At 34.0% G+C, this 25,932-nt stretch overlaps 2 protein-coding genes across 2 annotated transcripts; both read left to right on the plus strand.

Moving 5' to 3' along the window:
• Positions 1–2,483, plus strand: LOC144544427 (uncharacterized). Its single transcript, XM_078292935.1, has 2 exons — positions 1–105; positions 285–2,483. Exon 2 carries the CDS (start codon positions 332–334, stop codon positions 2,216–2,218), a length of 1,887 nt encoding a protein of 628 aa, XP_078149061.1. The 5' UTR covers positions 1–105; positions 285–331; the 3' UTR covers positions 2,219–2,483.
• Positions 2,484–7,116: 4,633 nt separating this feature from the next.
• Positions 7,117–11,367, plus strand: LOC144544423 (uncharacterized). Its single transcript, XM_078292928.1, has 2 exons — positions 7,117–7,207; positions 7,387–11,367. The coding sequence occupies exon 2, from the start codon at positions 7,480–7,482 to the stop codon at positions 11,155–11,157; it is 3,678 nt and encodes a 1,225-aa protein (XP_078149054.1). The 5' UTR covers positions 7,117–7,207; positions 7,387–7,479; the 3' UTR covers positions 11,158–11,367.
• Positions 11,368–25,932: the final 14,565 nt, after the last annotated feature.

Raw genomic sequence — 25,932 nt, forward strand, 5'->3', positions numbered from 1 at the left:
AAACAAACTATTCCTCAATTTTATCCGTTCATCCAGCACCAGCAGTGAGTCGCCGCAGGAGAATAATTGGCATTCTCTCCGTTCTTCTCCTTTCTTCTTATTCTGGTTTGGAGCCTCTTTTCTCCTTTCATTTTCCTTTTTCGATTTAAATTCTAGTGCTTGCTAGACCTCTCTTGATGCTGTGCTTTGCCTGGCTGAACAGCACTAGATTTAACCTCCACATTTAATTAGTGACTGTATAAAACTGCTCCTTCTAATTGTTTGTTAAATTCGTATTCCTTCAGTATATGTAAGATCGGACAATTTTGGAAGCGAAGCAAACAAGAATCAGATGGTGTGTGTCATATCTCTTGCCCCCTCCTTTTCGCTTTCACCATCCCCTTCCAAATCCCAATCCTCATTCCAATTTGCTTCTCATCAAGGTCTCTCCCTTGTCCGCTATGCGTTCCCCCAATCCAAATCTCAACCCCACAGAATAACCAACAAACCAAATCTACCACCCACTACTACTAATTTCCCGAGCAACCCAAATTTTGATGACCATTTTGGAAAGACTGGGAGGTTGCATCAGCAGCATAGGAAGGGGGATGGCATTTCTGCCAAAGAGGCACTTCACCAGTTCGAACAGCTGTTGGATTCTCCAGCCAATATCCGTCAATTCAATAATATCTTCGCTGCCTTGGTGCGCACTAAAAATTTAAGCAACCTTATCTTTTCCCTCTTCACCCGCTTAACCCAAGATGAAGGAATCTATCCTGATAACTATACCTATGCTATCTTGATGAAATGCTGTGTGCAGATGAATCAGGTCAGCCTAATGTTTGGTTTTCTGGGACGATTTCTCAAAGAGGGTCGCAACACTAATAATCACATCTTCAGTCCAATACTTGAAGGCCTATGTCGCGAGAATAGGATTAGTGAGGCTACCATTATGGTGCTCGACAAAATGCCTAAGCTTGGATGTCGACCCAATGTTGTGACCTACTCCATTGTAATAGATGGGTTGTGCAAGAAGGGAGAAATTGAGAAGGCAATGGATATTATCAATGACATGATTTCTAAAGGGCTTGAGCCTGATGTCGTAACCTATAGCATTCTTATTAAATGGATGTACAAGAAAGATGAAATTGAGAAGGCAATGGATATTCTAGATAACATGATTTCTAAAGGGCATGAGCCTGATGTCGTAACCTATAGCACGCTTATTGATGGGATGTGCAAGAAAGGTGAAATTGAGAAGGCAATGGATATTCTAGATGACATGATTTCTAAAGGGCATGAGCCTAATGTCATAACCTATAGCACTCTGATTGATGGGATGTGCAAGAAAGGTGAAATTGAGAAGGCAATGGATATTCTAGATGACATGATTTCTAAAGGGCATGAACCTGGTGTCGTAACCTATAGCATTCTTATTGATGGAATGTGCAAGAAAGATGAAATTGAGATGGCAATGGATATTCTAGATGACTTGATCTCTAAAGGCCATGAGCCTGATGTCGTAACCTATACCACTCTGATTGATGGCATGTGCAAGAAAGGTGAAATTGAGAAGGCAATGGATTTTGTACATGACATGATTTCTAAAGGGGTTGAGCCTAATGTCGTAACCTATAGCACTCTTATTGATGGGATGTGCAAGAAAGGTGAAATTGAGAAGGCAATGGATATTCTAGATGACATGATTTCTAAAGGGGATGAGCCTGATGTCGTAACCTATAGCACTCTGATTGATGGGATGTGCAAGAAAGGTGAAATTGAGAAGGCAATGGATATTCTAGACGAGATGATTTCTAAAGGGTGTGCTCCTAATGTGGTGACCTACAACACTCTCATAGATGGGTTCAGCAAAAAAGGTGAAATTGAGAAGGCAATGGATTTTGTACATGACATGATTTATAAAGGGGTTGAGCCTAATATCGTAACCTATAGCACTCTTATTGATGGGATGTGCAAGAAAGGTGAAATTGATAAGGCAATTGATTTTCGAAATAACATGATTTCTAAAGGGCATGAGCCTAATGTTGTGACCTACAACATTTTTATTGATGGGCTGTGCAAGAATGGTGAAATTGATTTGGCACTGAATTTTCTAAATGACATGATTTCTAAAGGGCATGTACCGAATGACGTGACGTGTAACATTCTAAAGTCCTTCCTTGAGCCTGATGTGCTCTTAAGAATACATGAGCTGTTCAAGGAACGAGAAATTAACTGAGAACACTTTTGGAATGGTATCCTGATGGAACTATCTTGTCATTGCTGGTTTGCTTGTTTAATAGAAACGGATAGTGTACTATTTTGGTTCATTATTTTCATAATTGTTGTGTAGATTAATGTACTCATTAGTTATTTTGGTTGAGTTTACTTTTTCTTGCTGTTTCAAAGGTTTGAAGCATCGTTGTAAATTGCTTTCTGCTTTTATTGATTTATATATTTCTGTCTTGTGGTTTTACATGATCATGCTGCCCGGTTTTTCAGAATTTTTCTTTTCAAAATTTGATACTAATTCTGGTCTTAAAGTTTTGACCTGTTCGTTTATTATTTAAACAGGTAAACTGATAGGCTAACTAGTATCAGGTGCATGTAAACAAGGTATGTATGAAAAACTACTGCAATAGAGTAAAACTTAGCATGTGAAAAATGATGGGCCATATATGAGTACTGTAGGGCAATGTTGAAATGTAAATATCTATAAAAAAATTATTTAAACAGAACTAATTGATGTAATCTATGTTGCATCCTTGGAGTGCATGCAAAGTATTTTATCACTATATATAGGTCCAGTTTGATTGTATATCGAAAGCTTGAAAGGAACAACCAGCTTACTGGAAATCTTTAACGATTAGAGCTTGGCTGACTATTAGTAACAGAGTATTTTGAAGAAGATGAGAAATAAAGAATTATATGGTATATTTATATAACCTTTTTATCATCCATTAATCTTCATTTTTCGCACAAGTGGTAGTTGTTGAGGCCGAGAAACACCATTACCGGCTGCAAGGACCATTTTTTGGTGGTTCTTGCTCCTCCCTTTCTGCTGCAAGAATCCGTATCCTCCCAGGTACCTGACTAAATATAATTGAAAAGGACAGTCCAGATTTAATTTCATCTGGTTCTTGCTCGGGATGACTAAGGGGGCAGTATATTTGAGTTTTGATATTCCTGCCAAGTTAAAAAGAACAATTTTGGACCATCCGATTCAATTGTACTCAGTCCGGTAACCTGAGAGGATGTGAATTCCTGCTGCAAAACCATTTTGATTTATTTCTCCTTTTCATGTACATAATTTTAATCTCCCAAAAGTATTTACATGGAATGTACTATGCTATTATTTTCTTGACAACCCCGTTAATTAGTGCTAATAAAATCAACTATAGATCATGAAATAGGTCTCTTTGCCCAAAAATCTGACTTCTTCGGTCCCTTTGTTGCAATTCTCTAATCCTCTTTGTGTTGGTAGTATTAATTACTTAATTGTAATGTAGTGCTTTATTGGATTGTCCCTTGAATTTCAGCGTTTTTTATAATATTGGATTAATTGGATCTTATGCTTTTATTCTAATAATTGGGGATTACCTTCTATTATGACTACATCTTAACATTGTTAGATTAATTGCTTCATCTGGGTCGTCAATGTTTGATTTTTTACTTGTTTCTTTGTCATGCATAGAATGTGCATGTTTGGTTCAAGTAGCTTCTTTTATTGCAGGTAGTTTTTCTTACTTATTTGATGTCTTTTGTTCTACAACACACTCTGCAATTTGCAATTTGCAATCTCATGAACAGGGATAAAACATAAAATTGAGATTGGTGAAATGTCTGACTAGCTTCTAATTCGCATTCCCTCCTTCCTTGAGTACAGAAGAAGTGTGCATGACCATATTGTCAATGACAAAAAAATATTTCGGCTTCTGTACTTATTCTGGTCTTTGATGATGATAAATTATGAACAGAATCTATCAGATAATCAATACATAGATGGCAAGGCTAAGTTTCTGCAATTTGTTAATTGCTTCTTGAACCTCCGAGAAACATTACCCCTAGATACATTTGAACTAACATGGTGTGGGAAATTTAGCTTCACAAATCATCATTCTGAGTTTCTTCTTTATGTAACAGAGTGGTTGCTTCAGATAAAATCTTTGTACACCTTTGCATATGAACCTATTGAATTGCCGATTTTTTTATTAATAGGAAAATAAAATAAAAAATATCGAAAATGAGGTACAAAATCATAAAATTTGGAAATATAGGAAGAACTAGACTATAACGTGTAAGCTAGACACTATAGTTGGATGTTATAGTCTATTAACGTTTAGTTAATATGGACGTTATAGTCTATAACGTTTAGTTAATCTAATCACTAATTAACTCAAAAAAAGAATAAACAATGTAGTGGAACGTTATATAATGTCTAGCTTTAGTTTTTTTTTTTTTAACATACTTCAATTTTAGATCTGTGAGATTATTGAAATAAAATATGGTATTGATGGTCTCAAAATGCATATCAAACCAGTATCACTATGCTGTTATGCTCTTTCTTTCTTCTTTTACCAGATTTCATTTTCAGATATCACTAGGGGTGTCCATGGGTCCGATATGGGCAGGGTGAAAGCATTTTCATACCCATACCTATTAAGAATGATCTTATCCATACCATATCCTTATCCATTAAGATTTGACCTTACTCTACCCTTATCCGTTAAAATTATCGTATAACGAAACGGTAACGGGTGAATAACGAATAATACTATTATAATTAGTTTTACTATATTTTACGAATAGAACATCAAAACTCATTTATTTTTCACATATGCAATAATATTACTAATAAAAAATAAAAATAAAAAATAAATGTTCAATCAATTTCATCTAAATTGTATTTTTTTATAAAACAAGAGAATTCATAAGCAAATATATATCTTTCGACAAATTTAATTATTTAATTAAAGAATAAGACATACAAATAAAAATAACATGTTTAATATTTTTTTTCCAACAAAAACAATACAGTAAATAACAAAAGTACTCACTAATTATTGCTCAAACATTTTTATATTATTATATTTTATATAATTACCCTATAGGGTAACGGATACGAAATAACCTTTACCCGTACCCTTACCCGTTTAGCTAACAGAAAAAAAAATCACTACCCATACCCGCCTTATCGAATACGGTAAGGGTCGGATTAATGGCTAAAAGGGTATCCTTGACACCCCTAGATATCACTTTTAATCGTTCATTTGGCACAGTCGAAATTGGAAAAAATTTGACGGCATTGAGTCAGACCCCCACTGGACAGCTCATCAATCCATCAAAGAATCAAAGCTGTGGAGGAAATTTTGTTCATCTTATTGAAATAGGCCCTGCTTGGATAATTTATAACCTTGCAGTAGATGTTGTTATTTATTTGTTGTTACTGTAGTTTGTTGTTTGTTGTTTGTTGTAAACTCCTGATAGCCACTATCAGTATTTAAAAAAAAAAGATATCACTTTTAATCAGTGTTGTAAATAACGATATGCGGTCGTCGGATGGACAGGGTACCACCAAGCGATTAATCGATATGCGGCCGATTAATCGGAATTATACAGACAATTTAACGTGTTTATTAAATTTATGTATATATCATAATTTATTAAAAAAATTTATTTAACTAATTAAACTTATCAAATAAACTTAATTTAACTTAATTTCATATTATAACATGACAATACGCTTAATTTTTCTTAACACATAAGCACTTTATATGTGTCAGTAACACATTTATTTAATGGAAAAATAAATTCAAGAGTTAAGTTTTTTTCAAATACTAATAACATATTATGTGAAAGAAATGAAACATTCCAACATAAAATCACTAAATTTAGTTTATAATAATGAATATGTCGTACTAAGAAAAAATTACATCAGTAATTAGTAAGAAAATATATGATAAATACTATTACAGGAAGAATTAATCAATTTTAAAGTAAGTAAAAAGCAAAAAAAAATATATAAAAATATTGAATGTATGTCCAAGCACAAATAAAACTGCAATACATGATTTATAAAATTTATTATCACACATTATCATAGAAAAAAAATCAATGTGAAAAAAAATATTTACTGAAATAAATTGAAATAAACAGAAATAAACGGGAATAAACGGACGATTAAACGGTAAAACAGCCAATTAATTGGAAAAAAGGCTGATTAATCGTTTTCATCCGCAAACAGTTATCTGTTAAGTGTATTCGTAACGGTTTGGTTGCCGTTAACGATTAACCGGCCAATCAAACAGTCGTTAAAATCGTTTTTTACAACACTGCTTTTAATAGCACCAAATTAAAATATCTAAACCAAAAATAAAAGAATGTTCTATAGCTGGACGTTATATATAGTTACACTTTTAATAGATACATTTTTTTTGCGATTTAATTAGCGATCAAATTAACATAATGTTATAGACTATAACATCTAGCTACAGTATATTGTACGTTATAGTCTATAATGTTCTTTTTATATGTTGAAAATTCATGATTCTGTACATTTTTTTTTATTTTATTTTTAATTTTTCTATTAATAAAGAAGTCGGTTGCCTCAATTCCAATCTAAAATTCCGCAAGCCCGATTTATCTTTTATCGACCCCGAAGAAATAAGTAGTAAAGCGAATTCACATCCTCTACAATACTTCACAACGAATTTTTTACAATTACTTGATCTGGACCGTTCTTCTTAATTTGGTATAAATCTCAAAGCTCAATAATACTTCCCTCTGCGCAGCCCGAATTTCAAAACAACGAGATTTAATCTCAAACCGTAAAATAAAAAAAATGAGACCCATCCTCTACTGCCCCCCTGCGCTAGCCCAATTTCTTCCAGTTGCTAGCTCCCGATCTCTGGAATTTCATCCAGTGCAATACCTGAGGTACAATAAATACATCCGTTCTTTTAAGCTGGCACAAATCTCAAAATAGACCCCTAAACTTTCCGATTTTCCGTAGACACCGGATTAAGGTTGCTCCGGTCGGGATTAATCAGGACTGTTGCAATACTGAGGGAATACGGACTCGGATCTCTCTTCAGTCTTCCCCATTTAAAATGCATCTCCCAAAATAAAACTATTCCTCAATTTTATCCATTCATCCAGCACCAGCAGTGAGTGGCCGCAGGAGAATAATTGGCATTCTCTCCGTTCCTTCTCCTTTCTTCTTATTCTGGTTTGGAGCTTCTTTTCTCTTTTCCTTTTCCTTTTCCGATTTAAATGCTATTGCTTGCTAGAACTCTCTTGATGCTGTGCTTTGCCTGGCTCAACAGCTCTAGATTTAGCCTCCACATTTAATTAGTGACTGTATAAAACTGCTGCTTCTAATTGTTTGTTAAATTCATATTCCTTCAGCATATGGTAAGGTCGGACAATTTTGGAAGCCAAGCTCAAACTTGTTAGATAATTTTTTTGAAAGAAACTAGAACCGAACCAAACAAGAATCAGATGGACATGGCGTGTGCCATATGTCTTGCCCCCTCCTTTTCGCTTTTACCATCCCCTTCCAAATCCCAATCCTCATTCAAATTTGCTTCTCATGGAGGTCTCTCCCTTGTCCGCTATGCGTTCCCCCAATCCAAATCTCAACCCAACAGAAAAACCAACAAACCAAATCAACCATCCGTTACTACTAATTTCCCGAGCAACTCAAATTTTGTTGACCATTTTGGAAGGACTGGGAGGCTGCATCAGCAGCATAGGAAGGGGGATGGCATTTCTGCCAAAGAGGCACTTCACCAGTTCGAACAGCTGTTGGATTCTCCAGCCAATATCCGTCAATTCAATAAGATGTTCGCTGCCTTGGTGCGCACTAAAAATTTAAGCAACCTTATCTTTTCCCTCTTCACCCGCTTAACCCAAGATAAAGGAATCTATCCTGATAACTATACCTATGCTATCTTGATGAAATGCTGTGTGCAAATGAATCGGGTCAGCCTAATGTTTGGTTTTCTGGGACGATTTCTCAAAGAGGGTCACAACACTAATGCTCACATCTTCAGTCCAATACTTGAAGGTCTCTGTCGTGAGAATAGGATTAGTGAGGCTACCATTATGGTGCTCGACAAAATGCCTAAGCTTGGATGTCGAGCCAATGTTGTGACCTACTCCATTGTAATAGATGGGTTCTGCAAGAAGGGTGAAATTGAGAAGGCAATGGATCTCGTACGGGATATGATTTCTAATGGGTGTGCTCCTAATATGGTCACATACAACACTCTTATACATGGGTTAGGTAAAAAAGGTGAAATTGAAAAGGCAATGGATATTCTAGATGAGATGATTTCTAAAGGGTGTGCTCCTAATGTGGTGACCTACAACACTCTCATAGATGGGTTTAGTAAAAAAGGTGAAATTGAGAAGGCAATGGATATTCTAGATGACATGATTTCTAAAGGGTGTGCTCCTGATCTGGTGACCTACAACACTCTCATAGATGGGTTCAATAAAAAAGGTGAAATTGAGAAGGCAATGGATATTCTAGATGAGATGATTTCTAAAGGGTGTGCTCCTAATGTGGTGACCTACAACACTCTCACAGATGGGTTCAGTAAAAAAGGTGAAATTGAGAAGGCAATGCATATTCTAGATGAGATGATTTCTAAAGGGTGTCCTCCTAATGTGGTAACCTGCAGCATTCTTATAGATGGCTTGTGTAAAAAAGGTGAAATTGAGAAGGCAAGTGATATTCTACATGACATGATTTCTAAAGGGCATGAGCCTGATGTGGTAACCTATAGTATTCTTATTGATGCGATGTGCAAGAAAGATGAAATTGAGAAGGCAATGATTATTCTAGATGAGATGATTTGTAAAGGGTGTGCTCCTAATGTGGTGACCTACAATACTCTCATAGATGGGTTCAATAAAAGAGGTGAAATTGAGAAGGCAATTGATATTCTAGATGAGATGATTTCTAAAGAGTGTGCTCCTAATGTGGTGACCTACACCACTCTCATAAATGGGTTCAGTAAAAAAGGTGAAATTGAGAAGGCAATGGATATTCTAGATGAGATGATTTCTAACGGGTGTGCTCCTAATGTGGTGACCTACAACACTCTCATAGATGGGTTTAGTAAAAAAGGTGAAATTGAGAAGGCAATGGATATTCTAGATGACATGATTTCTAAAGGGTGTGCTCCTGATGTGGTGACCTACAACACTCTCACAGATGGGTTCAGTAAAAAAGGTGAAATTGAGAAGGCAATGGATATTCTAGATGAGATGATTTCTAAAGGGTGTGCTCCTAATGTGGTAACCTGCAGCATTCTTATAGATGGCTTGTGTAAAAAAGGTGAAATTGAGAAGGCAAGTGATATTCTACATGACATGATTTCTAAAGGGCATGAGCCTGATGTGGTAACCTATAGTATTCTTATTGATGCGATATGCAAGAAAGATGAATTTGAGAAGGCAATGGATATTCTAGATGAGATGATTTCTAAAGGGTGTGCTCCTAATGTGGTGACCTATAGCATTCTTATAGATGGCTTGTGTAAAAAAGGTGAAATTGAGAAGGCAAGTGATATTCTACATGACATGATTTCTAAAGGGCATGAGCCTGATGTGGTAACCTATAGTATTCTTATTGATGCGATGTGCAAGAAAGATGAAATTGAGAAGGCAATGATTATTATAGATGAGATGATTTGTAAAGGGTGTGCTCCTAATGTGGTGACCTACAACACTCTCATAAATGGGTTCAGTAAAAAAGGTGAAATTGAGAAGGCAATGGATATTCTAGATGAGATGATTTCTAACGGGTGTGCTCCTAATGTGGTGACCTACAACACTCTCATAGATGGGTTCAATAAGAAAGGTGAAATTGAGAAGGCAATGGATATTCTAGATGAGATGATTTCTAAAGGGTGTGCTCCTAATGTGGTGACCTACAACGCTCTCATAGATGGGTTCAGTAAAAAAGTTGAAATTGAGAAGGCAATGGATATTCTAGATGAGATGATTTCTAAAGGGTGTGCTCCTAATCTGGTGACCTACAACACTCTCATAGATGGGTTGGGTAAAAGAGGTGAAATTGAGAAGGCAAGTGATATTCTTTTTGACTTGATTTCTAAAGGGCATGAGCCTGATGTCGTAACGTATAGCACTCTGATTGATGTGATGTGCAAGAAAGGTGAAATTGAGAAGGCAATGGATATTTTAGATGAGATGATTTCTAAAGGGCATGAACCTAATGTGGTAACCTATAGCACTCTGATTGATGGCAGGAGCAAGAAAGGTGAAATTGAGAAGGCGATGGATATTCTAGATGAGATGATTTCTAAAGGGTGTGCTCCTAATGTGGTGACCTACAACACTCTCATAGATGGGTTCAGTAAAAAAGGTGAAATTGAGAAGGCAATGGATATTCTAGATGACATGATTTCTAAAGGGTGTGCTCCTAGTGTGGTGACGTACAACACTCTCATAGATGGGTTTAGTAAAAAAGGTGAAATTGAGAAGTCAATGGATATTCTAGATGACATGATTTCTAAAGGGTGTGCTCCTGATCTGGTGACCTACAACACTCTCATAGATGGGTTCAATAAAAAAGGTAAAATTGAGAAGGCAATGGATATTCTAGATGAGATGATTTCTAAAGGGTGTGCTCCTGATGTGGTGACCTATAGCACTCTTATTGATGGGTTTAGTAAAATTGGTGAAATTGAGAAGGCGATGGATATTCTTGATGAGATGATTTCTAAAGGGTGTGCTCCTGATCTGGTGACCTACAACACTCTCATAGATGGGTTGGGTAAAAGAGGTGAAATTGAGAAGGCAAGTGAAATTCTATATGACATGATTTCTAAAGGGCATGTGCCTGATGTGGTAACCTATAGTATTCTTATTGATGGGATGTGCAAGAAAGATGAAATTGAGAAGGCAATGAATATTCTAGATGACATGATTTCTAAAGGGCATGAGCCTAATGTTGTAACCTACAACATTTTTATTGATGGGCTGTGCAAGAATGGTGAAATTGATTTGGCACTGAATTTTCTAAATGACATGATTTCTAAAGGGCATGTACCGAATGACGTGACGTGTAACATTCTAAAGTCCTTCCTTGAGCCTGATGTGCTCTTAAGAATACATGGGCTGTTCAAGGAACGAGAAATTAACTGAGAACACTTTTGGAATGGTATCCTGATGGAACTATCTTGTCAATGCTGGTTTGCTTGTTTAATAGAAACGGATAGTGTACTATTTTGGTTCATTATTTTCATAATTGTTGTGTAGATTAATGTACTCATTAGTTATTTTGGTTGAGTTTACTTTTTCTTGCTGTTTCAAAGCTTTGAAGCATCGTTTTAAATTGCTTTCCCCTTTTATTGATTTATATATTTCTGTCTTGTGGTTTTACATAATCCTGCTGCAAGGATCATTTTTGTGTTTGTTGCTCCCTCTCTGCTGCAAAACTATTTTGATTTATTTCTCCTTTTCATGTAGATAATTTTAATCTCCCAAAAGTATTTACATGGAATGTACTATGCTATTATTTTCTTGACCACCCCGTTAATTAGAGTTAATAAAATCAACTATAGGTCAGTGTTATAAATAAACGGTATGCGGTTATCGGACGGACATGGTACTGCTAAGCGATTAATCGGAAATAATCAGAAATAATCGGCTATAATCGAAAATAATCGATCGATTAATCGGAAAAATTCATAACAATTTGATTACCATCAATGACTAATCGGCCGATTAATCGGCTTAAACGGATGTTTTTTACAACACTGCTATAGATCATGAAATAGGTCTCTTTGTACGAAATTCTGACTTTCCCTTTGTTGCAATTTTCTAATCCTCTGTGTTGGTAGTATTAATTACTTAATTGTAATGTAGTACTTTAGTTGCAACCTTTGTTGCGTATTATCCTCTACCTCTAGTCCCTTTGTTGCGTATTATCCTCTGTGTTGGTCGTATTAATTCTCTAATCCTCTTGCTTATTTGATGTCTTTTGTTCTACAACACACTGCAATTTGCAACCTCATGAACATGGATAAAACAGAAAATTGAGATTGATGAAATGTCTGACTCGCTTCTAACCAGTATTTTAAAATGTGTCTGCATGGACCGCATATGCGGCCGTATATGCTTATGCAGTGGTCCATACAAAATCTCATACAGTTAAGTTCATATGGTTTTAAATATACATGCACATATACAGTCCATGCGAACTTGAAAAAAGAATTATATTGCAGTGGAGGAGATTAGAATCTATAACCTTTATAATATGGTAAATAGTACAAACAACTAGACTAAATAAGTTTTTAGATATAAATTAGTTTTATTTTATCTATATTTCTTTAACAAAGCATAGTACTTCTGCATATAAATTTGCATATACGATATGTAATGATCTTCTGCATGCATGAACAAAATCACATTTTAAAACACTGTTCTAACTCGCATTCCCTCCTTCCTCGAGTAAAATGACGAAACAATGTTTTGGCTTCTATACTTATTCTGGTCTAAATTTGACGATGATGAATTATGGGAACAGAATCTATCAGATAATGAATACATAGATGGCAAGGATAAGTTTCTGCAATTTGTTAATTGCTTCTTGAACCTGCCAGAAACATTACCCCTAGATACATTTGAACTAGCATGCTGTGGCAAATTTAGCTTCACAAATCATCATGTTTATGATTTCTTCTTTATGCACCAATGTGCTCGTCTCGGATAATATTTTTGTACACCTTTGCACATGAACCTATTGAATTGCCGATTTTTTATTAATAGGAAAAAAAAAAAAATATCGGATATGGGGTACGAAATCATAAAATTTTGAAATATAGGAAGAACGTTATAGACTATAACATCTGGGACACAATAGCTCGGTGTTATAGTCTATAATGTTCAGTTAATCTGATCGCTAATTAACTAAAAAAAATGTAGCTAGATGTTACAGACTATAATGTTCAGCCACATTTTTTCTTATATTTGGAGGGGGGAGGGAGTTAATTAGCGATCAAATTAACATAATATTATAGACTATAATGTCCAACTACAATACTCTTTGAACGTTATAGTTTATAATATTTTTCTTATATTTGAAAATTTTATCATTTTGTACACTTTTTTGGTATTTTATTTTTAATTTTCCTATTAATAAAAAAAACTCGGATTTGCCTGCCTTATTTCTGGCAAGTAGCCCAAGTAGCTCTCCTACAGCCCAATTTCTTCCAGTTGCTAGCTCCGGATCTCTGGAATTAACATCCAGTGCAATACCTGAGATGAAATAAATAGATCCGTTCATTTAACCTGGCACAAATCTCAAAACGGACCCCTATTGTTTCCGTAGTCACCGGATTGAGTTTGCTCCGGCTGGAATTAATCAGGACCGTTGATTTTCCATGCAATATTCCCCATTTAGAAAGCATCTCCCAAAACAAAACTATTCCTCAATTTTATCCGTTCATCCAGCACCAGCAGTGAGTCGCCGCAGGAGAATAATTGGCATTCTCTCCGTTCTTCTCCTTTCTTCTTTTTCTGGTTTGGAGCCTCTTTTCTCTTTTCCTTTTCCTTTACCTTTTTTTCCATTTAAATGCTAGTGCTTGCTAGACCTCTCTTGATGCTGTGCTTTGCCTGGCAGAACAGCTCTAGATTTAGCCTCCACATTTAGTTAGATTCATATTCCTTCAGTATATGGTAAGGTTGTACAATTTTGGAAGCCAATCTCAACCTTGTTAGATAATTTTTTTGAAAGAGACTGGAACCGAACCAAACAAGAATCAGATGGTGTGTGCTATATCTCTTGCCCCCTCCTCTTCGCTTTCACCATCCCCTTCCAAATCCCAATCCTCATTCCAATTTTCTTCTCATCAAGGTCTCTCCCTTGTCCGCTATGCGTTCCCCCAATCCAAATCTCAACCCCAAAAAATAACCAACAAATCAAATCCACCACCCGCTACTACTAATTTCCCAAGCAACTCAAATTTTGATGACAATTTTCGAAAGGCTGGGAGGCTGCATCAGCAGCATAGGAAGGGGGATGCCATTTCTGCCAAAGAGGTGCTTCACCAGTTCGAACAGCTGTTGGATTCTCCGGCCGACATCCGTCAATTCAATAAGATCTTCGCTGCCTTGGTGCGCACTAAAAATTTAAGCAACCTTATCTTTTCCCTCTTCACCCGCTTAACCCAAGATGAAGGAATCTATCCTGATAACTATACCTATGCTATCTTGATGAAATGCTGTGTGCAAATGAATCGGGTCAGCCTAATGTTTGGTTTTCTGGGACGATTTCTCAAAGAGGGTCACAACACTAATGCTCACATCTTCAGTCCAATACTTGAAGGCCTATGTCGCGAGAATAGGATTAGTGAGGCTACCATTATGGTGCTCGACAGAATGCCTAGGCTTGGATGCCAACCCAATGTTGTGACCTACTCCATTGTTATAGATGGGCTGTGCAAGAAGGGTGAAATTGAGAAGGCAATGGATCTCGTACGGGATATGATTTCTAAAGGGTGTGCTCCTAGTGTGGTGACGTACAACACTCTTATACATGGGTTAGGTAAAAAAGGTGAAATTGAGAAGGCAATGGATTTCCTTAGCGATATGACTTCTAAAGGGTGTGCTCCTAATGTGGTGACCTACAACACCCTCATAGATGGATTGTGTAAAAAAGGTGAAATTGAGAAGGCAATGGATTTCCTACAGGATATGATTTCTAAAGGGTTTGCTCCTAATATGGTGACCTACAACACTCTTATAGATGGGTTTGGTAAGAAAGGTGAAATTCAGAAGGCAATGGATATTGCAGATGACATGATTTCTAAAGGGCATGAGCCTGATGTTGTGACCTACACCACTCTTATTGATGGGATGTGCAAGAATGGTGAAATTGAGAAGGCAGTGAATATTCTAAATAACATGATTTCTAAAGGACATGAGCCTAATGTTGTGACCTATAGCACTCTTATTGATGGGATGTGCAAGAATGGCGAAATTGAGAAGGCAATGAATATTCTAAATAACATGATTTCTAAAGGACATGAGCCTAATGTTGTGACCTATAGTACTCTTATTGATGGGTTGTACAAGAAAGGTGAAATTGAGAAGGCAATGAGTTTTGTACGTGACATGATTTCGAAAGGGCATGAGCCGGATGACGTGACGTATAGCATTCTAAAGTCCTTCCTTGAGCCTGATGTGCTCTTAAGTATAGGTGGGCTGTGCAAGGAAGGTGAAATTAATATATTGAGAACGCTTTTGGAATGATATCATAATGGAACTATCTTGTAGGGGTTGGTTTGCTTGTTTCATAGGAACAGATCTAGTGTGCTATTTTGGTTCATTATTTTCTTAATTGTTGTATGGATGAAAGTGCTCATTATTTATTTTGGTTGAGTTTCCTTTTTATTGTTATTCAGAAGCTTTTAAGCATTGTTTTAAATTCCTTTCCGGTTTTATTGATTTATTTTGGTCTTGTGGTTTTACATAATTCTGCTGCCCGGTATTTGATGCTAATTTCCAGATTTTTTTTATTTTTATATTTGTCAACTGTATCAATTGGTGCTGTTTGAGATCACTGCATTCAACCGATCCTGTCTCAAAACCTTGGTTTGTTTGTAAAATTTATTTTTGCTTAATAATTTGTTTTTCAGAGAAATATAATCTGTGTTTGAATAGTTATACTTTTGTATTTTTTTTTGTATTTTTTTTTTAATTGCGTGAGCATCTCCAATGGCTTGCAAATGCAATTGTAAAGTCATTGTTGGAAGTTTCATTTCTATTTTTAAAAATATTAAACTTTCAGAAATTTGAAAGCTTTCATGTTATGAAACCTTTCAAAAGCACTTTCATGTGAGAAAATTGGTGGTTACTATTCTTTTAAAAATAAAATTTTGCAATTATTATTCTTTCTTGAATACATTTATTTTGCAATTAGGGGCTTCTTTCATTTTTTTCTTCTTAAAATATAACGATGTATTTGGTGAGAAGTATTGTGTTATTAGGTAAGCGAAGTATTGTTCATTTTTTTTCCTAAACTACAATGATGTATTTAGTTGGTGATAAGTATTTTGTTATTAGGTAAGAGAAGTATTTTTCCTTTCTATAATGTAAGAACGAAGGTTATTAGCAAAAGTACAATGTATCTTTGACACGAAATTAAAAAAAAAAAATTTCTCAGATTTTATCAAAACAATTTGGAAAAAATTTAGTTAATAACGAATTATAAGGATAGAACAACATCTCAGATTTGATAAAAACAATGTGGAAATTTTTTTATCTAAAAGTTACTTTAAATAAATCTATAATAAAAACATTAAATAAGAACTCCGAACATTTCTTATTAGAGAGCAAATATTTACTAATTTTAAAGCGTATTTAAAGGACAGCAACAAAAATATTAAATAATGAGCATTAATGGAACAATTACAAAATATAAAGGATTTAAAAAAAATGCAAAAAGACTAATATAAGCTAAAGAAATTACTTTAAAAAACTGCAAAAAAAAAAAAGACTAAGCTAAATAAATATAGGAATATTTTCTTAATATAAAACATTCTCAATAGTACACCAGATTTAAAACTTAAAAATGCAAAAGAGTGCTGATTTTGTGTAGAATAGAGGACCATTATTGCAAAGAAATTAAATTAAATTGTCGTCTAAATTTAACTGAGTTACCTTGGAAATGTATGACCTCTTTTGGGGTTACTACATATTTCAAAAAGTTGAGGGAATTGTAATGCTAATGTCCCATCGAAATCTCAAGAATCTGTCCAGAAAAGAAGTTGAGAGTCAGAACCTGGTTGGTGAGTGACACTGCATTGACCCATACTCTCTAACTTGACTATTTCTCTCCAGAAGGGAGATAGAGGCAGAGGATGGGGAGAGTAATATTTATGCAAAATAATCGATTTTCACAAACTAGTATAGCTCTGATATTTGAATTTCCACCACCATTTCATGAGAAGTGAGATATTCATACATCTAAGATTAAGTATACCAAGACCTCCATACTCTTTGACACAACATGCCAATTGCCAAGCTATTAGGGAGTATTTTTTCCTATTCTTATCGGTTCCTTGCCAAAGAAATCTACAACGAATTTTATCAATTCGTTGAATGACATGAACTGGGATTTTATAGATAGACAACATATATAAAGGCATAGAAGAAAGGACTGCACGTATCAAAGTCAATCGACCACCTATCGAGAGCATTTGCCCTTTCCACTTTTAATAGCTACATTTTTTTTTTGCAATTTAATTAGCGATCAAATTAACATAATGTTATAGACTATAACGTCTACCTACAGTACTCTGTACGTTATAGTCTATAATGTTCTTTTTATATGTTGAAATTTCATGATTCTGTACATCTTTTTTTAAATTTTATATTTAATTTTTCTATTAATAAAGAAGTCGGATTGCCTGCCTTCCGACTCAGTCGCAACTCACAACTCTAGTAGCACATCAGTTGCCTCAATTCCAACCTAAAGATTCCACAAGCCCGATTTATCTTTTATCGACCCGAAGAAATAAGTAGTAAAGCACGAATTCACAACCTCTACAATACTTCACAACGAATTTGTTACAATTACTTGATCTGGACCGTTTTTCTTAATTTGGTATAAATCTCAAAGCTTAATATAATACTTCCCTCTGCGCTAGCCCGAATTTCAAAACAACCAGATTTAATCTCAAACCGTAAAATAAAAAAAAATGAGACCCATCCTCTACTGCCCCCCCTGCGCTAGCCCAATTTGTTCCAGTTAGAGGTTTGCTATACCCGAAACGGGTTAAACCCGTTTTGCCCGGCCCGTACCCGTTACCTGTGGTACCCGTACCCGTTGCCCGGGTACAAACGGGTAGACGGGTAATAAACGGACCGGACAACATAATTTTGAAAAAAACCCGTTGTACCCGTACCCGTCTACCCGCCAACCCGTACCCGCCTACCCGTACCCCTATACCCGCCTACCCGCCTACCCGTACCCGTACCCGCCAGCCTTTACCCGGTTGCCCGTACCCGTTACCCGTTACCCGTACCCGTCCCCATAACCTGTACCCGACCCAGATTTTGAAATTCAAATTCTTTTGAATTTTTCCGCCGGTTCAAGAGGGGCCCAGGCCGGGTCAAATCAAACCCGGCCGGACCCACCCGGGTCACCTCAACCGGTTTTTTTTTTTTTTTTTAATTTCAAATTTTATTCCCTCTCCATTTTTTTCTTTAAATACACCCCTCTAATCCCCTTCCTCTCCACATTCTAAATTTCTAACTCAAATTCTCAATCTCTCAAACTCAATCTCAAATTCTCATTTTTCATTATTCTTAATTTTTAAATTTATTGTTTAAAAAACATATGGTTGTAATTTGATTCATTTTACAAATACGCAAACGGAATTAGAGGTTCGCTAAACCCATTACGGAATTACGAAGGTATCGAAATTACAAAGTTCGGCACTGTTGGGGTTTCGGGGTGCTAACCAAAACCCGTTTAGGCTTAAGTTGCGGAATGACCATAGAACAAAAATTTTTACGGCCAACTTAAGCTCAGGATTAAACGGGGTATGTCAGGAAACTTTCCAAGGCGGTCCACCTTCAGTATTCCTTTGGCATCAAAACCCAATTTAATCATTTTTACAGATCTACTCCATGATTGATTTCTAAAACTTTAATCTACTTACCAATTAAATAGATTAATATAGCATATTTATACCTTGTTTCCAAATCACAGTTGGAATGCAGACCGAGCGAGTAGAGCCTCACCAGGGAAGGAATCGACTCGGAGTATCACACGTGTGATACCTCTATCGGTTATCCACCAGGACTAACCGGAGAGCGGTTTATTTCTTCTGCCAGAAATACCGTAAACCGCGAAATTATGCAAAAACACTATTCATGGGAAAAAGACGAAAACCCGTAAACACGAATTTTCGGTTGCTCAGTTTCATCAATATGCAAAACTGACATACCGCTAAATTCAGTAAAACACTATTCATCGATCCCGTAAATATACTCCACAACAACCCGCAAGATTATACGTCAAGTACGTATAACTTTCTTTTCTCAACCGAAACACTATTTGGGAGAGAAACCGAGAAAGAGAGAAAATATCGATCCGTTTCGACACGAAACCGGTACGAATGAATTAGTTATTTTCTCTCTACCCCTCCGCCCCTATTTATAGTGTTTAGGGTCGGTTGCAAAAGACCAAAATGCCCTCCAAGTTCGGCCTATTTACAAGGTATGTTATTGACACCTCATCCTTTTATATGTGAAATGACCAAAATACCCCTTCCACACCCTTCCACACTCTTCTCCATGTTTCTACACATGCAAGGTGGCATAGGTGTGAAATGACCATTTTGCCCTTGTGGATAGGATTGATGACATGTCATCTGGATAGGATCAATGACATGTCATGCGGATAAGGACGAATCTGAAAAGACCCGAATGCCCTTGGCCCGAACACAAATAATATTCGTATAATTATTCTGAACAATTATATATATATTTTTCTTGCAGTTTGTTGTTTCAGTAATTTATACAACGTGTCCTGCACATTTATAAATTAACCGGTTAACTTTTATACAACGTGTCACACACGTTTATAAATTAACCAATGTTTTTGCTTGTTATTTTTTACATAACATTTATAATTTAATTATAACACGTATAATTAATTATAACTATCTTAATATTAATTATAATCAATTTATAATTAATCAGTAAGATTCTCCGAGTAGCTCCTATATGGTGTGACCCAATAGGATCTGTGTTATGTTGGTAAACAGAGTTAAAACTGTTTTAACTTCTATAATCATGAGTGGTATCTGGCAACACATCATGACCATCCAATTATACAGATGATGCTGTACTGTACAATATCACGATCCAGTAAACTATTTACTTGTGTCAGTTCTTCTGTCTCATAGCTATCATATCAGTTTCAAGGTAGATGTGTGTCATCCTTGCTAACTGAATCTTTTCTTGATCTTGAGTAGATTATCAAATATAATTACTCTTGTAATTATACCGCATGCAGATAATATAACTCTACCAAGGGGCCCAGTGATGCTATAGCTCGTATAGAGATACGAGGGACAAATAGTACTTTTGGTAAACTATCACTTCCTCAGCTAAGCTATACATATGGGAATGCTACCGTTATGACTCTTTTTTACGGACAGCGGTAGATAGCAATCACACATACATATTTCTCAGTGGGAACGATAAATACCTCATACTATAGAACGTGACACTGAATGAAAACATAAATGACACGAACACAATTCTATTTAATGTCTCATTCGGGGTCTGTCAAATACCATGTTCCTAGAACATGTATCTATGTGATTAAAATGACATCTCGTGTCAGGTGGTTTGTAAAACTTAACCATCTTTTAATCCACATACTAACCTTATCGCGGTAATTAGTGTTCCTGCTAATTACCTTGGTCAGTGACTTTTTAAGAATATATATCATCTATATTATGGAGTTTCACAATTTCAGTCATGAACTCGAAATGATCCATAAATTCAATAATACTCAAGGCAACAAAATGATATATAAATAAACATTCAATTTATGAACAAAGCTTTATGATAATTTATCGTATTATTGACTTCTAGATTATTACAAACTAACAGGCACCTCCCGCAAGATTTTTCCGCGAAATTTAAAGGTTAGATTTATTTTATGTTAGATTAATTTATTTTTGTAGAGTAATTTAAACTTTGATATTAGATTTATTGTTGTAGATAAACGTATAATTTAAATTGAATGTTAGATTTAGTTTATGTTAGATTTGTTAGATTTATTTAATTTATGTTAGATTTGTTAGATTTATTTAGTTTATGTTAGATTTGTTAGATTTATTTAATTTATGTTAGATTTGTTAGATTTATTGAATGTTAGATTTATTTAATTTATGTTTGATTTGTTAGATTTATTGAATGTTAGATTTATTTAATTTATGTTAGATTTGTTAGATGTGATTATGTGAACTTGTGATATAATTAGATTTATTTTGAATATGTTAGATTTTATTTTTGAAATTCGGATTTATTTTTAATTGGTAAAAAAAATATGTTAGATTCATTTTTGTGAATATGTGAAATATTTTGAATATGTTAGATTTATTTTTGAAAATGATAGATTTATTTTGAATAAGTTATATTTATTTCGAATATGATAGATTTATTATTAAGATTTATTTTTTGAATATGTCAAGTAATTGTATTTATTTTTGAATATGTTAGATTTATTTTTAAATAGATTAGATTTTATCTTTGTTTTTTCAAATTCTTTTTTTTCCTGTTTTTTTCCTATTTTTTCTGTTTTTTCCAGATTTTTTTAATTTTATTTTTTTCTGTTTTTTTTTAAATATAGTTGTATTTGAAATTCATTATATAACTAGGTTAGATTTATTTGTTGAATATGTTAAGTAATTGTATTTATTTTTGAATATGTTAGTTTATTTTTAAATAGATTATATTTTATTTCATTTTTTTTTGTTTTTTCAAATTCTTTTTTTTTCTGTTTTTTCCAGATTTTTTTAATTTTATTTTTTTCTGTTTTTTTTAAATATAGTTGTATTTGAAATTCATTATATAACTAGGTTAGATTTATTTGTTGAATATGTTAAGTAATTGTATTCATTTTTGAATATGTTAGGTTTATTTGTAAATAGGTTAGATTTTATCTTTGTTTTTTCAAATTCTTTTTTTTTTTCTGTTTTTTCCAGATTTTTTTAATTTTATTTTTTTCTGTTTTTTTTAAATATAGTTGTATTTGAAATTCATTATATAACTAGGTTAGATTTATTTGTTGAATATGTTAAGTAATTGTATTTATTTTTTAATATGTTAGGTTTATTTTTAAATAGGTTAGATTTTATCTTTGTTCTTTCAAATTCTTTTTTTTTTTCTATTTTTCCTATTTTTTCTGTTTTTTCCGGATTTTTTTAATTTTATTTTTTTCTGTTTTTTTTAAATATAGTTGTATTTGAAATTCATTATATAACTAGATTAGATTTATTTGTTGAATATGTTAAGTAATTGTATTTATTTTTGAATATGTTAGTTTATTTTTAAATAGATTATATTTTATTTCATTTTTTTTTTGTTTTTTCAAATTCTTTTTTTTTTCTGTTTTTTCCAAATTTTTTTTAATTTTATTTTTTTCTGTTTTTTTTAAATATAGTTGTATTTGAAATTCATTATATAACTAGGTTAGATTTATTTGTTGAATATGTTAAGTAATTGTATTCATTTTTGAATATGTTAGGTTTATTTGTAAATAGGTTAGATTTTATCTTTGTTTTTTCAAATTCTTTTTTTTTTTCTGTTTTTCCTATTTTTTCTGTTTTTTCCGGATTTTTTTAATTTTATTTTTTTCTGTTTTTTTTTAAATATAGTTGTATTTGAAATTCATTATATAACTAGATTAGATTTATTTGTTGAATATGTTAAGTAATTGTATTTATTTTTGAATATGTTAGTTTATTTTTAAATAGATTAGATTTTATTTAATTTTATTTTTGTTTTTTCAAATTCTTTTTTTTTCTGTTTTTCCCAGATTTTTTTAATTTTATTTTTTTCTGTTTTTTTTAAATATATTTGTATTTGAAATTCATTATATAACTAGGTTAGATTTATTTGTTGAATATGTTAAGTAATTGTATTCATTTTTGAATATGTTAGGTTTATTTGTAAATATGTTAGATTTTATCTTTGTTTTTTCAAATTCTTTTTTTTTCTGTTTTTCCTATTTTTCCTGTTTTTTCCGGATTATTTTAATTTTTTTTTCTGTTTTTCCCTTAAATATAGTTGTATTTGAAATTCATTATATAACTAGGTTAGATTTATTTGTTGAATATGGTAAGTAATTGTATTTATTTTTTAATATGTTAGATTTATTTTTAAATAGATTAGATTTTAATTCTGTTTTTTTTTTTCTGTTTTTTCCGGATTTTTTTAGATTTATTTTTTTTTGTTTTTTTTTAAATATAGTTGTATTTGAAATTCATTATATAACTAGGTTAGATTTATTTGTTGAATATGTTAAGTAATTGTATTTATTTTTGAATATGTTAGTTTATTTTTAAATAGATTAGATTTTATTTCATTTTATTTTTGTTTTTTCAAATTCTTTTTTTTTTTCTGTTTTTCCCAGATTTTTTTAATTTTATTTTTTTCTGTTTTTTTTAAATATAGTTGTATTTGAAATTCATTATATAACTAGGTTAGATTTATTTGTTGAATATGTTAAGTAATTGTATTCATTTTTGAATATGTTAGGTTTATTTTTAAATAGGTTAGATTTTATCTTTGTTTTTTCAAATTCTTTTTTTTTTTTCTGTTTTTTCTATTTTTTCTGTTTTTTCCGGATTATTTTAATTTTTTTTTTCTGTTTTTCCCTTAAATATAGTTGTATTTGAAATTCATTATATAACTAGGTTAGATTTATTTGTTGAATATGGTAAGTAATTGTATTTATTTTTGTGAATAGGTTTACATTTTTAAAAAATGTCATCTCATCGTGATTCGGTGCAAGAAGATATCGCGAGAATGTCGGCCGATATTTTTGGCCCCGAAATACCAACTACAAATTATCCACAAGATTATCCACAAAATTATTTTGATAGTTCCTCTCAAATGCCGCCACCTAATTATCCACAACCTCCCTAGAATTATCAAAGAAGAAACCAAATGCTACAAACAAATTATCAACAAAACCCCCAAGAATCACATCAACTACCACCACCGTATTATACTTCAAATGATCCAAACATATTCATTCCACAAGAATCACATCAACTACCACCACTGTATGCATATGGAGACACTTCTTCCGTTGCATCGTCGAGTCAACTCAACCCCCATATTTCAGGTACTCCTTCGACAAGTGTCACTGAAATTCAAGAAGAAATTCTCGCTCCTCCTCCGCCAATTGTCCCCCGCCCCCCACAACAACCAGCAGCAAAGAAGGCTAGAAGACCTCCCGAATACAACCAATATTGGTTTGAATGGTATGATGTGACCAAAGATGACGACGGTTACTTGAAAACTCTTTATTGTAAGGTAGACCATTGCAAGAAACCTTATTTTGTTTATAAACAAGCTAGTGGTATGAGTAGCTTTAAAAGACATGTTGATGTGCATATTAGAAAGGGTGAAAACTATAACCCGAATAATACCGCGCAAATTCAAACCCAAATCACCCCGGATGACACTTTAACCAACCCAAAATTTGATGAAAAAAGAATGCTTAGTGAATTGGCCCGGTACATAACCCACAAAGAACAACCAATCAGTATGGGTGGTTGCACAGCCTTTGCTCGGTTGGTCATTCGGGGGTGTGCTCAACCAATGTACAAGAGGATGCATCATAGAAAGTTGGTTGGTGAAATAAAAAAACAGTTTACAACCATAAAAGATGACCTCAAAGGTACATTTGCATATCAATCCAATAAGGTCTCAATTACCTCTGATATATGGACTGCTGGTAAACATGGCCTTGGGTACTCTTGTATTACTGGGCATTGGATCGATGATCAGTGGGTATTACAAAAGAGGATATTAAGTTTTTGAGTGTTAGATTCCCCGCACACCGCAAATGTAATTTTTAAATCTATTATTGAGGTTTTACAAGAGTATAACCTTAAGAGAGATATGGCTAACAAGGTTTTTTCAATATCTTTCGATAATGCTAGCAACAACATTGCTTCCATTGAAATTTTTAAACGGTCACTAAACCCGATTATGAATGGTGAAATGTTTCACCAAAAGTGTGCTTGTCATATACTTAACCTCGTCGTGAAGTCGGGACTTAAAACAGAAGCCATAAAATTATTGATAGTTAAATTTAAGGATGCCCTCAACCACATTGTTTCAAACCATGAAAGAAGACAAGAGTTTGCGAAGTTGTGCGTAACCTATCGACTAAGCAAGTTGAAAGTACCTTGGGATATAGATACCCGTTGGAACTCAACCTATAGGATGTTGAACCGATGCCTTCCTTACAAAGCTGTCATAGGGGAGTTTTTGAGGGGATCCACCCCTCAGGGAATGCAATTGGAACTCACCGTCGGGGAATGAGACCAACTAGAAAGGCTTTCAACATTCCTATGAAGCTTTTTTGAAGCAACCGTCAAACTATCCTGCTCGTATTCACCGACGACATTTGAGTTGTTGGGGCAAATCTATCAAATTTTCAAGGTTTATCGTAATTTGGAACAAGCAGAAACCCACGATAAATCTCTCACACCGATTGTAGAGGCCATGAAACTAAAATTTCTAAAATATTGGGAAGATGTACCCCTCTTGGCCATTATTGCAAGCTGCCTCAACCCGGCATACAAGAAATATTACACGATCAAAATGGTTGAAGCGTACAAAGATAATCTACATTTAGACGCAACCGGGGTCGAGGCATACGTGGATGCGAAGTTCGCTGAGATGTTTAACATATACAACTCAAGAATTAGTGGCAACCAGAACCCCTCTTCGTCCCGGGCTGGTCCTAGGTATGAATAAATATACATTATGCTTTTAATCTTTGTTATTTATAATATCTACATTATTTGTCCACTAATTTTTTTTTATTTTTTAATAGTTCCACTTTCAGGAGAACTAGCAGTAGTGGATTGTTAGCAAATTTTCAATCAGATAGCGAACCGCACGCATCCACAAACGAGTTAGTGAGCTATTTGAATATGCGCAACGAAAATGAAAACGTTGACATCATGACGTGGTGGAAGAGGAATCAAAGGTCTTATCCAACACTGGCGATGATGGCCCGCGACGTCTTTGCCGTACCCGTGTCAACCGTCCCTTCAGAAAGTTGTTTTAGTTCGGCGAACAGGATCCTCTCCGACAAACGCAGTAAATTGGGTCCACATGTTTTTGAAAGACTTGTGCGCTTGAAAG

Source organism: Carex rostrata, chromosome 26, assembly GCF_964058835.1.
Source record: "Carex rostrata chromosome 26, lpCarRost1.2, whole genome shotgun sequence".
In the NCBI taxonomy this organism is placed as follows: domain Eukaryota; kingdom Viridiplantae; phylum Streptophyta; class Magnoliopsida; order Poales; family Cyperaceae; genus Carex; species Carex rostrata.

What these genes read in the sequence shown, in the direction of transcription:
- LOC144544427 (XM_078292935.1), top strand. Translation starts at nt 332, where the DNA reads ATGGTGTGTGTCATATCTCTTGCCCCCTCCTTTTCGCTTTCACCATCC.
- LOC144544423 (XM_078292928.1), top strand. Translation starts at nt 7,480, where the DNA reads ATGGACATGGCGTGTGCCATATGTCTTGCCCCCTCCTTTTCGCTTTTA.